At 38.2% G+C, this 12,869-nt stretch overlaps 1 protein-coding gene across 1 annotated transcript in view; it reads right to left on the bottom strand.

Annotated features, from left to right (window-relative positions):
- Positions 1–2,804: 2,804 nt before the first annotated feature.
- PLOD2 (procollagen-lysine,2-oxoglutarate 5-dioxygenase 2) overlaps positions 2,805–12,869 on the bottom strand; it is a 213,038-nt gene continuing 202,973 nt past the window's right edge. The window contains exons 16-20 of the mRNA XM_084875943.1: positions 9,147–9,212; positions 7,846–7,950; positions 6,123–6,269; positions 5,888–6,013; positions 2,805–4,156 (exon numbers count right to left, since the gene is read on the bottom strand). Of these exons, the coding sequence (XP_084732069.1) occupies positions 4,001–4,156; positions 5,888–6,013; positions 6,123–6,269; positions 7,846–7,950; positions 9,147–9,212 (600 nt within the window). The 3' untranslated portion in view covers positions 2,805–4,000. The remainder of the gene's footprint in view (positions 4,157–5,887; positions 6,014–6,122; positions 6,270–7,845; positions 7,951–9,146; positions 9,213–12,869) is intronic.

The following is a 12,869-nucleotide window of genomic DNA, read 5'->3' as shown; positions in this document are numbered from 1 at the left end:
TGGATGAATGAGTAAAGAAGTTACACACCACACACACACACACACACACACACACACACACACACACTGGAGTATTAGTCAACCATAAAAAAGAAGAAAAAAACAGCTCGTCCTGCTGTGGTTTAGTGTTTCAGGGTCAACCTATGAACCAGGAGGTCAGGGTACATGCCCAGGTTGTGGGCTCGATCCCCAGTAGGGGTGTGCATGATGCAGCTGGTTGATGATTCTCCCTCATCATTGATGTTTCTGTCTCCCCTACCTTCCTTTCTGAAACCAATAAAAATATTTTTAATTTTTTTTAAAAGAAGGAAATACTGCCACTTGTGACAACATACATGAATTTTGAGGGTGTTGTTGAGTGAAGTAAGTCAGACAAAGGCAAATACAGTATGCCTTCTCATTTATATGCAGAAGCTAAAAAATGTGAACTCATGAAAACAGTACAGATTGATGGTTGCCCAAGTTGAACAAGTTTCAAGCTGTAGCTTTCTCCATCTATCCAGTCCTGTCTCTTTTCCATCTTTCAAATTTCCCGATCTACTTATGGGAATTTCTCACTTTCCCTCACTAATCATGAATTTTTCTTTTAAAAAAGTACATGTATTATTTCATTAAATCTGGAATGAGAAGGAAAATAAAAAGTGCACTCAGCTGACCACCTCCATCCAAATTCTGGAAACACTGCATGTGATTAAAATAGTGAATAAAGGCCAGCACCCATGGATACCACCACTGAAAAGAACCAGGACCTGGTATGTCTGTCATTGAAATGTGCTACAGGCACAGTATGCTGGCTTGCATTAGTAGAAATCTATCCATTTTTATAAGCAGAGTCTGTCTTGACTGGGTAGGACCCATAACATACCAGCTGCTACATATTTGGAATACCATCCCTAAGGTATCCTATCTATCTAATAAAAGAGTAACATTCAAATTAACCATCACTCTAACCATCACACCCATAAGCCATGCCCATCAGCCAACCAGGAGTAAGTATGCAAATTAACCCAACCAAGATGGCTGTGGCCATGGTGAGAGCAGGAGGAAGGCTTGGGTTTCCCTGGTGATGGAGGAAACCAAGCTTTCTGCACACCCTGGCTGGCCCACGCCTCTGCTTAAGGCTCAAAGTTTTAATTATAGAAGATAAATAAATCCCAACAAAAATGGCAGCAGCCACAGAGCTGGAGAGAGCAAGAGGCTAGGGTTGCCTCTGGTGATGAAGGAAGCCAAGCTTCTGCAGCCCTGGACTGTTTTGCCCTCTGCTTAAGGCTACAAAGTTTCAATTATAGAAGATAAATAAATCCAAACAGAAATGGCTGCCACCACAGAGCAAGCAGAAGGCTTGGCTCTGTTCCAGGCTACAAAGTTTCAATTGTAGAAGATAAAGAAATTCCAGATACCAAGGCCTCTGCTTGGGTCACCGGGGGGTATGGCTGGCCTGAAAACCACCACAGGTCCCTCCCCCAGGCTACCCTATACCCTAAGGAAACCCCCACCCTGGTCTGGGACACCCTTCAGCGCAAACCAGCTGGTCCCCACCCATGCAGCAGGCCTCTATCCTAATAAAAGAGTAATATGCAGATTGACTATCACTCCAACACACAAATGGCTGCCCCATGTGGTCAAAGATTCTGCCCCCATGTGGACACAAGATGGTCACAAGATGACCAGCAGTGGAGGGCAGTTGGAAGGGACCAGGCCTGCAAGGGAGGGCAGTTGGGGGCGATCAAGCCTGCAGGGGAGGGCAGTTAGGTGTGAGGAGGCCGGCAGAGGAGGGAAGTTGGGGGCAAACAGTTAGACATCAATCAGTCTGGCAAGGGAGTAGTTACAGGGTGATCAGGCTGGCAGGCAGAAGTGGTTAAAGACTATCAGAAAGGCAGGCAGGTGAGCAGTTGGGAGACAGCAATCCTGGATTATGAGAGGGATGTCCAACTACCCATTTAGGCCTGATCAGGATTGGTCTAAATGGGCAGTCGGACACCCCTCGAGGGGTCCCAGATTGGAGAAGGTGCAGGCTGGGCTGAGGGACACTTCCACCCCCCCCCACCCCGCCCCAGCACAGATTTTTTGCACCAGGCCTCTAGTACTAAATATAAATCACAAATCATTACTAAAATGTCTCCTCAATAAACTTCATGGTTAGGAGGAAGTTATTCTAGGTATTAAGTGCTAAGAAGAAAATAGGAAGAACCCTTATTTCCTAAGTGCATCTCCCAGTAATTGTAACTCCTTACTCCTCACCACATCCTCAATGCTTATAATGGTTCCTGGCCTACAGTAGAAATTTGAAAAACACAATAAAATAAAATAAAATATAAATTGAGCCCTGGCCAGGTAGCTCAGTTGGTTAAGCATTGTTCCCATATGCAAAGGTTGTGGGTTTGATTTCCAGTCAGGGCACATACAAGAGGCAATCAATAAGTGCAAACATGGGTGGAACAACAAATCAATGTTTCTTTCTCTCTCTCCTTTTCTCCCCACTTCTATCTGAAATGAACAAAATAAAAAATATGTAGAAAAATGACTAAAATAATATACATCTCTATTTCCTCATTTGTAAAATAAGTTAGAAACTCCTACTCATTCTGAGATTGAAGATATTAATTCCACTTGTAATTAAACAGATTGCATTTTCATTAAGTTATGATAGCAGTAAATTTACCAAGCAAAATGAAAAGTCACAGCCTATTATCTCCAGATATTCTTTCAGGCTCCTTAGTTATAAGTATCTTCTTAAGCTATTTATTCACCAATAATTAATAAAACAATAGAAACTTATTTTAAATTATTTTATTTTTTAGAATTTTCTAATACATGGTTTAGAAAAATGAATTTTGGTACCATGACTTAGAACTTTTTCTCAAGTTTTGCCTTTAAATTAACCACAGTAGCTACACTAAGGATATTTAAACCTCACTCAGAGAAATGCTGAAAATCAAGGCACAAATTCTTTTGTGGAGGAAAATTGTTTTAAAGTGCAGTTTTAAAAAGCTAATAAAAAGAGTAAGAAGGATAAAATAGAGAACATTCTGGAAAGACAAAAAAGTGAGTAATTCTTCCTAAAAAGAGAATAAAGAGGAGGGCAAAGAGCAAAAGAAAGGCTCAATTATTTTCCTGATATAAAATTCAAGTATTTAAAAAACTTTTTAAAAATCATAAAATGCTGCTACTCATTTCAAAGAAAAAGTAATCTTCATTATTTTCTAGAATTAAAAAATAATAATCTTTTACTTAAGGATAATCAGAGATCTTAAGTCAATACTTAGAAATGGAAAGGTTTGCTTTTCTAAATCTAATATCTATGTAATACAATCTACTTTGAAAAAATTTATCTGAAGGAACACAGGACTTTATTTCTAATACAAGTGTAAAAAATTTAATAAACTAAACAAAAAGGCTTTCAACTGGATATGCAACTTACTATATTTTGTACTAAATTTCTTAAGGACAAACATTGTGCAATACTGTTCTTTATATTCCATCAGGAAATGTATTATAAAACATACCTACACAGATGGTCAAAAAAAGTACTTACACAATTGCACAAAAATTCAGTTAGAATTCCAGTTTTCCAACATTTAAAAAATTGCCAATTTTCACTTATATCCATCTTATCTACATGTTGATAAATAAAATTCTTCCCAGGTGTTGTTAAATAAGAAAATACTAGTCTCATTTGTCATTTATGCATTTTTACCTGAATATTTTACCAACTGAAACACATATTTAGAAAAATTGTTATTATTATCAGAGACAATAATAAGGCAAAGAAATAAATATTTGCTTTTTAATTTTTTCCCTTTCTTGTCTTCTTCAATCTATGTTTTAAGGCTCAGAGCAGACATCACAATATATCAATTTTTTATAAGGTTTTCAAATGTTTGGCCCAAAGTGAAGTTGTTCTGTTGATGCTATTTAAATATTCCTCAAGTAACTTCAAACATTTTCATGCCAGTCATCCATTCCAAAAGGAGCAGTGATTCAAAGGAAAGTGAATAACTTAGGGATCTATAAAAGACACTGCAATGTATCTTGTTCCATTTTTAACAGGAAGTCCTTCATGTAGATGTGTGAGTCTCCCTGGGTGCATAAAGCTCCAGCCTTTTCTCGGTGATTCAATAGAGCAATTGTATCGTAGAAATTTGCATCCACCTCCCTAAAAGAAATAAAACAAATAAATATATCATCCTATTGTGTTTAAGATTTTAACACTGAAGCCCCCCTAGAAAGAGATTTTTCAAAAGCCTTCAGGAAGCCACTTAGGTTAAGGTGACCAGTCGTCCCACTTTTGGCGGGACAGTCCCGATTTTTAACAATTTGTCCCGTGTTCCGCGGTGTTTTAAAAAAGTCCCGATTTTTGGAAAGAATGCATGACAAGCTAGGGAACAGGGAACAGCGGGAGAATGGGAAGGGGATATATGGTTTTGGGCGGCCTTGTGGCTATTTAGCCAGGATATGAGTTTTATGTTATTTTTGTTAATTTTATAATGTTAAACTTTAATAACAACAAATAATTGTTGAGAACTGGTTATTGAGAACTGCTTATCAAAGTTCGCATTGTTAATCAGTTGTTAGAATTCGACCACCATTGTTTGGACTTAATGAACAATGGCATTTTTGGGGATTGGCAATGACGAAAACATTTTATAACTGTCTCCAGATGATGCACATCGTACTGTGTGCTAGTAAAGCTAGTTAAACAAGTGATGTCATTACAAATCAGCTATTCAGATAATTTAGGTAAGTAATTTATTTATTTATTTCATAAATATATAAATTTTCTTGAATTTAGCAGACAGTACTCACATTATTTATATTTCATGTTTTCGTTGTTGCCAATCCCAAAAAATGCCATTGTTCATTAAGTCCAAACAATGGTGGTCGAATTCTAATAACTGATCAACAATGCAAACTTTGATAAGCAGTTCTCGATAATCAGTTCTCAACAATTATTTGTTATTATTAAAGTTTAACATTATAAAATTAACAAAAATAATATAAAACTCATAAAATAGCCACATGGCCGCCCAAAACCATATATTCCCTTCTTGTTCTCCCGCCATTCCCTAGCTTGTCATGCATTCTTTCCAAAAATCGGGACTTTTTTAAAACGCCAAGGGACGCAGGACAAATTGTTAAAAATAGGAACTGTCCCGCCTGACCCTAACTCCAGGTAGCCATGCTCCCAAAACTTCTTCCCATGCCCCTTCTCCCAGACACTGGCCCTCAAAGCTGCTTCTGCCCACTTTGAGAGGGGTTGTGCTCTAAATTCTTATGTTTGTATAGTTAAGACAAAAACAGGCTGATATTGGGCTTATATGTAACCCATCCATGGTAATCACTTGCTCTACAGGAGTGCACCCATAGCACCCAAATTAATCTGGGATCCCTCAGGAGATATCTAGGTCAAATCCTGGGGGGGGGGGGGGGGGGGGGAGGGAGGAATTGAGAACAAACTGGCAGCTGGACATCCCTGGAGGGACATAGCAGTGCACCAAGTGGCAGATGGCCAGTGGAATCCAGAGCAGGCTGGGTTCCCGCTGCCCTGGAGTCAGGAGAGGCTCCCTGCCACTGCAGCTGTACTCACCAGCCATGAGCCCAGCTTCTGGCTCAGTGGCATTCACCCTGTGGGAGCACATTGACTATCAGGGGGCAGCTTCTGTGTTAAGCTTTTGACCCTGGTTATCAGTGTGCATTATAGTGACTGGCTTACTGGTCATTCTGGCCATTCCGGTGGTTCTGCTGTAATAGCCCCTGGGCTTTTATATATATATAGATTGGCAAAATTCAAATTATGATATATAAGAAAAAACTTTAAAAAAAGGGAGGGGGGTTTAAAGCCTTTTTGTAATGACTGAGAAATGTAAAAAATAAATCCCATAATTACCTGAAAATCTTCTCCCACATTATTGAGTGCAATGTTGATGGTAAACGTAGAAGCATCGTGATGGGGGCGAAGAGAACGCTGTCTGTCAGGAGAGTATTTTACCACAAAATTCAATAATGCAAATCCCTATAAAGGCAAAGTAAATGAATGGATTTGCTTAGTAATAAAAATATAAAATAGCATACATGTGTAAAAACTGGTAAGAGGAAGGCAGGAGGAATGGGAGAATAACAACCTTTGTATAATAGCCTGCAAAGACCTTCAGTGTAACTGGTGCAATAAACTCCCGGATAAAATGAAGCCAAACATTCTCCAGATCAATTTGCTTCATGTGGATATCATCAGTTGGGACATTTTCATAACCACCAGATATACGGCTATCCTAAAAACAAATTAAGGACATCATAAAATGTGGTCCACAGCAATCCACATTTATACTATCTTGGAATTTCTTCAACCAAGATCCTTAGCAATAAAGAAATTAACAGTTTAATTAAGGCAAACCATCTGCTTTAACTGTAAAACTATAAAAAAAAAAAAACTTAGGTAAAATGGCTTTGCAAATATATTCGTGAAGCAAAACATAACAGAGTTTAGTAGACTCTGTTCCTACTTATTTAATGTGTTAACCCAAAAATAAAAAGGTCAAAGTAAGAGGTAACAAGTGTTTATTTGATATTCAAAATTAGTTATTCAGAAAACACTGATTCAGACAGAAACTCAGTGTTCTGATTAGGAAACAAAAGCAGTGGGTATTTATGAGAAGGGGTAGGAGAGCAATTACATCAATAGAAGGAAGCATTTCTATAGGTGCAAATAAGCTAGCACAGTGATGCTAATGCTAAACAGTGTTTTTAATTTCAGTCCAGGTAGTCATAGCATCTTCTTTCTTGTTATCTTTGCACACAATGGTTTGGGATACAATGCTACTCTTGGGTCTAGCCTAAGGTTATTTTGCCTTTTTAACATTCCAAAGATTTGCAGAATAAGATATGCAAGATTCTGGGGTGGCAGCTCCAATTCCATTTTAAAGTGGCTCAATTTAGATTATTTTTACAAATATGTATTTAAGATCTGACTATAAAGTAAATAAAGTTAATTTCCAAAGCCTTCCTAAGCCTCCTAAAGAATGAGTTTTTTACAGTAACCCTTGAGGCAGTGTTTGTTGCTTGATGGGCATACATTTGCTGGATTACCTACCATAGAAGCAACCTTTCCCTGTTTGCTTTCTCACTTCTACTTTATGGCACCCAGTCTCATTATCCTGCCTGCCAACTGCAGACTTTTGGTTCTTCATCATTCTTTGAACTTCTGTATCCCTGATCAGCTAACTATTGTAGCTGAGGTTTGTAATTTAACAGAGACAGTAATATTCATGAGTATTCCATTTAAATTTCTTGGTATTTGGAAGGAGCTGGCATGTGAGAATTCTCAAAGGAAAAGAAACACATTGAACCACTGACAGTGAGACTTCTTGCCAACTCCTTGACATGGAATGTAAATAAAAAACTGACTTACACTGAAGGCATTCGGATTTCTTCTTGTATTTTATACAAAAAGCTTTGATAATCAACCAGATAAACTTAGTATTTTTCACTATAGCTCACTGTAAAAATGCAGAGAATAAAAAGTGGCCTCAAGAACAACATCACACAATAAAGACAACATGACCTCACCATTTCTAGTCTGAGACATAATCTTTACAGACTAACCAATGTATTGTAATAACATGCATAAATGAGAAACAGGCCCAGGGAGATCAAATGTTAAACACTCATTAGGTAATGGCAGAATTAGACTTAAACACAGCTCTCCTAACAGCCTTGGCTAGCCTACTATTCAGGTATATTCAGGGATGTACAACAAAAAAGATAAATTCATCCTAAATTCTCTAAATATCTACCTTCCTCCCAACCCCACATTCACATTTCAGTTTTCTGTGTGAAATTACAACTTACATGATGCTTTCCTCCAGACCACTGGCCATAATGCTCCATTTCTTCCACCAACTCATCACAGGCTTTTTCAGAAAATATGGGAAACCAAAAGACATCTGGACAAGGCTATAAAGCATGGCATCACCATTAAGAGAATAACATTCTATGTCTTTTAACTAATAACTAGCATTTTAAAAGAAATAGGGCAGAATACTCAGTTAGATGTCCTTTTGAAGAGATCTGTCCCATATTTTTGACATTACTATTATAAACAATACTAGTTTTGGGGAATTTTACCACTTAGGATACTTTTTTTTTTTTTTTTTTTTTTTTTTTTTAACATTTTAACATCAGTAAATTAAAAACGTGTCTTAAAGTCAAAGCCAAGCAGCCACTGTGATGTAGTTTTAATGCCACAGTACTTGGTAAAACATTCATTCTGCTGTCACCTGTGTGAGTACATATGCATGTCTGTGTGTCCTTTGCATACATGTATTTACTTGGTGTTGTATTTGCCGAACTGAGTTGCCCTTTAAAATGTTTTTTAAAATGATTTATAGTATAATTTGTGACAGAAATGAAAAGTTATTATGTATGCAGTGCACTAGAACATATAACATCTATTCCTTAATAAGTGTAAAATAACTCTTTCAGTATGTATAAAATGAAAACATTCTAAATGACTAAAAAAATTGTGTCATAGTTTAATTGGCAGTATTTTATTTTTCTTTCTCATAGTATACAAAATAAAGAGATAACTCAAAATCAAAGATTCCCTATATTCTCTAAAAAAGGTATTAGCAATAGTTTGGAATACTACTGATCTAAAACAGAGTTCATTTTGTAAAATACAGATCTGAGAAGAGATTCTTGGAGCCCAATTTCTTTCAAAGGTAAACTTCAACTGAAAGATATTTGTCAATGGCTCCTTATTTTTAGTGGTTTGGGAAAGCTACAACATTAATTTGTGGATATACAGAACAGTGTGGTGATTCTGGGGGGAGGGTATGAGGCAGGAAGGTGGAGGTGGAAGAGGGTATATGGGGGTTAAGTGGTAATGGGGGAAAAATAAAGAAAAATAAAACAAAAAGAAAGCTATGACATTGATAGCATGATTTTAAAAAAATGCATGATTTTAAAATTTTTGTTTCTCTCCACATTCTACAGTTTTATAACTACATGATCCTTAAGGCTATAAAATTGGGAATCAAGCCATATAAATTTTACCTAAAGGGTAATTAAAGCAGTATTGTAGTAATAATATATCATTCTGGAAAATACAGCAAAAAGTTCTACATATCATAATAATTATTAATACAAACCTGTTCAACTATATTTTCAGTGAAAATCTTTGAATAATCATGGTTTATATACTTTTCCTTCCAGTCCTACAAAAAAATTTCAATTATACAGATTAAAGCAAATACTTTTACAAATACTTGAATAAACAATATAAAGTATATGCATTTTAGAAATTACTCAACTTATAAATGACTGTTATAGACTAAATAGTTCTCAGAAACCCCAGTTTATGTTTTTTAATCTTTGTCTGCTTCTATGTATGATCATATATCTTTTATGAAACACAAAATTTTGGTTCATCAGAATTTAAAAATGTGAAAAATATTAAAGTAATTAGATTTGTATACTATATCCTATGCATCTACACAAAATGTGTTTAAATATGTGTTTTAAAAATGAACAATACAGAATTCTATCAACAAATATTAGTCAATTTGAGTATTACTTATATAGTGAATTACTCTAAAATAATTTCAATTTTAAAAATAAAATCAAAATTAAAAAAAAAATATATATATATATATATATATATATATATATATATATATTCAAAATTTCTTCCTTCACTTCAGTTTTTAATATGTCAAAGAATGATCATAGGATACCTAACACATTCACTTCCTTAAGTTACCAAATTTAAGATATAGTAAAAATAGATCCTCTTGATGTTAATTCATGAATCAACTTTCCTCTTTGACCAATCTCTAACACATAAAGCACACACTGAAATGCCTCAATTTTTGTTAATAGCAGCAGCTAAGAAATCCTTTCCCTGGATCACGTGTTTCATTTAAAATCCCAATTATTTAGAGAGTATATATTAAAATATGGAGTTGTTATTTAAAAAGATCTCTTATTAAATGTATTTAGGCAGTCAAACAAAATTCTTAATTTTCTCTTTATAAAGTACAAATATAGGAAAGTGACAGGAAAGACCTGAGGTACAGACATAAGATAACTCCAATCAAAACATGTTCCAAAAAATATTTGTCTGTAATATACTTTTTGAGGCCAGATTTCAAAGGATCCAGATAATTTACGCACATTCTTAGTTTAACATATCTCTGCTTATATGTAGCTAAGATATTTCTGACTTAGAGAATCCAAACTATCTTCAAATTCTTTAATAAATTTCATTTAAAGTATCTTACCTAATAATAGACAAACATGTAAATTGACCGTACCTTTGCTATGCCCATAGCCAACCAGAGTGAGTATGCAAATTACCCCAAAAAAGATGGTGGTTAATTTGCATATATAGGTGCCCAGTACCTGTGTCCCAGGAACATCCTGGCACACAGGTCACTGTGAAGTAAGGCCATGTGAGCCCAGGGCAGCCTGGGAAGGGCTAGCCTGCAATCAGAATGAGAGGGCAGTAGCGGAGCCTGCAATCGATTACAGGGAGCTGGGGTTCTGCTCCTGTCCAAGAGGTGGAGCCTGCAATCACAGGGAGCCTGGGGTCCCCTGCCCAAGGCCAAAAGCCTCTGCCAGAGGCTTTCAGCCTGGGCAGGCCTGAGCAGGGGCAGAGCCAGTGATCAGAGGGAGCTAGAGGGTCTCTGCCCAGGCCTAAAGCTTCAGCCAGAGGCTTTCGGCCTGGGCAGGGCCCAGCCCTCGACTGGGGTGAACTATGGAGGAAACTCCTTTTCTGATTGCACATTGGCTAAGCTTCCTGTATGCCACTGGTAATATTCTTAGTAACTTGGGTAATAAGACTCCAAAAAGGTGATCTAGGGTTTTTCCACCATACTTCTGGAGCAAAAAACGAAGGTCCACTGCTGGAGGGCTAAGAAATGTCATATCCTGCCCTAGCCGGTTTGACTCAGTGGATAATGCCTCAGCCTGAGACAGTAGGGTCTGGGTTAGAGTTTGATCAAGGGCATGTACCTAAGTTGCAGGAGGCAAACAATCAAACTGTTCCTCTCACTTTGATGTTGCTCTCTGTCTTTCCCTTTCTCTTCCACATTCTCTAAAAATCAATGGAAACTTATACTCAGGTAAGGATAAAAAAAAAAAGAAAGAAAGAAAGAAATGAATATCCTATGAAAGACACATCTTGAAAATGCCTAAAGAAACTTGTCATTTTTTCTTGGTGAAGGCACTGGAGTCCATGTTGATGAAAACACCTTGGTGGCTGTGCTGACTGGCAGTGGCTGCAGCAATGGGGTGATGGGGCTGGCACCTTCTCCTGATCAGCCAGTTTGCCACCCACAAAGGGAGGCCAGTCTGCAGCTTAAATCCGTTCCCCATGGGGAGTGGGCTTAAGCTGTTAGTAGGACATCCCCTGAGGGCTCCCAATATATGAGAGGGGGCAGGTTGGGTTAAGGGATCCCTCACCACCAGTGCATGAATTTTGTTCACTGGGCTCCTAGTATAATTATAAGGATCAAATTACTATATTATCTTATTATTCCCTCTAATACTTATTAGTGTTTGGATTTCAAAATAGGAGAAAAATTAGAAGTAAATAATCATTCATAACATTTCAGAATCCTTCTGTATTCTTTCCTATGTGTCATTACTGAAATTAAAGAAAAAAGCCCCTAAGATTTTACATTAATTTTTTGTTTTGACTACCTTTCAAATATCATTGAACAAACTGTGACCTTACTAATTTCTTAGAAATTATGATAATGGGAAAATTATTAATATATTGCTATGCATAGCCTCTACAAAGTATATCTATATGGTGAATTTCTAAAGTAAACAACAACAAAGTAAAACCACAGAAAGAAAAGCTATTCCAACTCACTTGTGATATTATCATTGCCCTAGAGGCCTGGTGTATGAAACTGGTGCATGGGAGGGGGTCCCCTCAGCCCAGCCTGCACCCTCTCCAATCCAGGACCCCTCGGAGGATGTCCGACTGCCAGTTTAGGCCCAATCCCTGGCAGCCGGACACCCCTCTCACAATCTGAGACTGTTGGCTCCTAACTGCTCACCTGCTTTCCAGCCTGATCACCCCTAACCGCCACTGCCTGCTGGCCTGATAAACCCTAACAGTTCCACCTGCCAAATAGGCCGCCCCAACTGCCCGCCCCCCCCCTTGCCGGCCTGGTCACCCCCAACTGCTCCCCCCACCGGCCTGGTTGCCCCACGCAGTTTGCTGTTCAGTCGTTTGGTCATCCCTCACTAACTCCCCTGGAGGCCTGGTCACTTCACACAGCCTGCTCTTTGGTCATCTGTCTGGTTGTTTCAGTCATCATGGCCCCTGGCTTTTTATATATTAGGATAGTCTCCAAAAAATTGAATTTTTATATAAACATCTACAATTCAGGACATAATTTGTGATATTTTTTCAAGATGCTAACATTACTTAAGAAATCAAATAATAGAGAAACCAAGATGGCGGCGTGGCTGAGCGGCTGGTGTGCTGCTCCCACAACAATTTAAAAATTGAAGCTAATATGAGGGACATCTATCATCCAGAACCGCGGTGGCAGGGAGGTGCTGGGTGGTTGATGGTCAACAATTAACATGATAGTAGGAGCAATGAGGGACTGATGGGGCTCTTGAAGTGTGACCAGCTGGAGGATGGAAGAATGGCAGGCCCAGAGCGGCCAGGCCCGAAACAGCAGCAGCCAGTCCCGGAGCATCCAGGCCGGAGCAGCAGCAGCCAGGCCCTGAGCAGCCAGGCCAGAAGCAGCCAGGCCCGGAGAAGCATCTGGGCCCTGAGCAGCTGGGCCTGGAGCAGCAGCAGCCAGGTTCAGAGCAGCAGCAGCCAGGCCCGGAGCATCCAGGCCGGA

The sequence above is a fragment of the Pipistrellus hanaki genome, assembly GCF_964339955.1.
Source record: "Pipistrellus hanaki genome assembly, chromosome: 2".
In the NCBI taxonomy this organism is placed as follows: domain Eukaryota; kingdom Metazoa; phylum Chordata; class Mammalia; order Chiroptera; family Vespertilionidae; genus Pipistrellus; species Pipistrellus hanaki.
The sequence above is the reverse complement of the archived record's forward strand: the minus strand, read 5'-3'. Positions and strand labels throughout refer to the sequence as shown.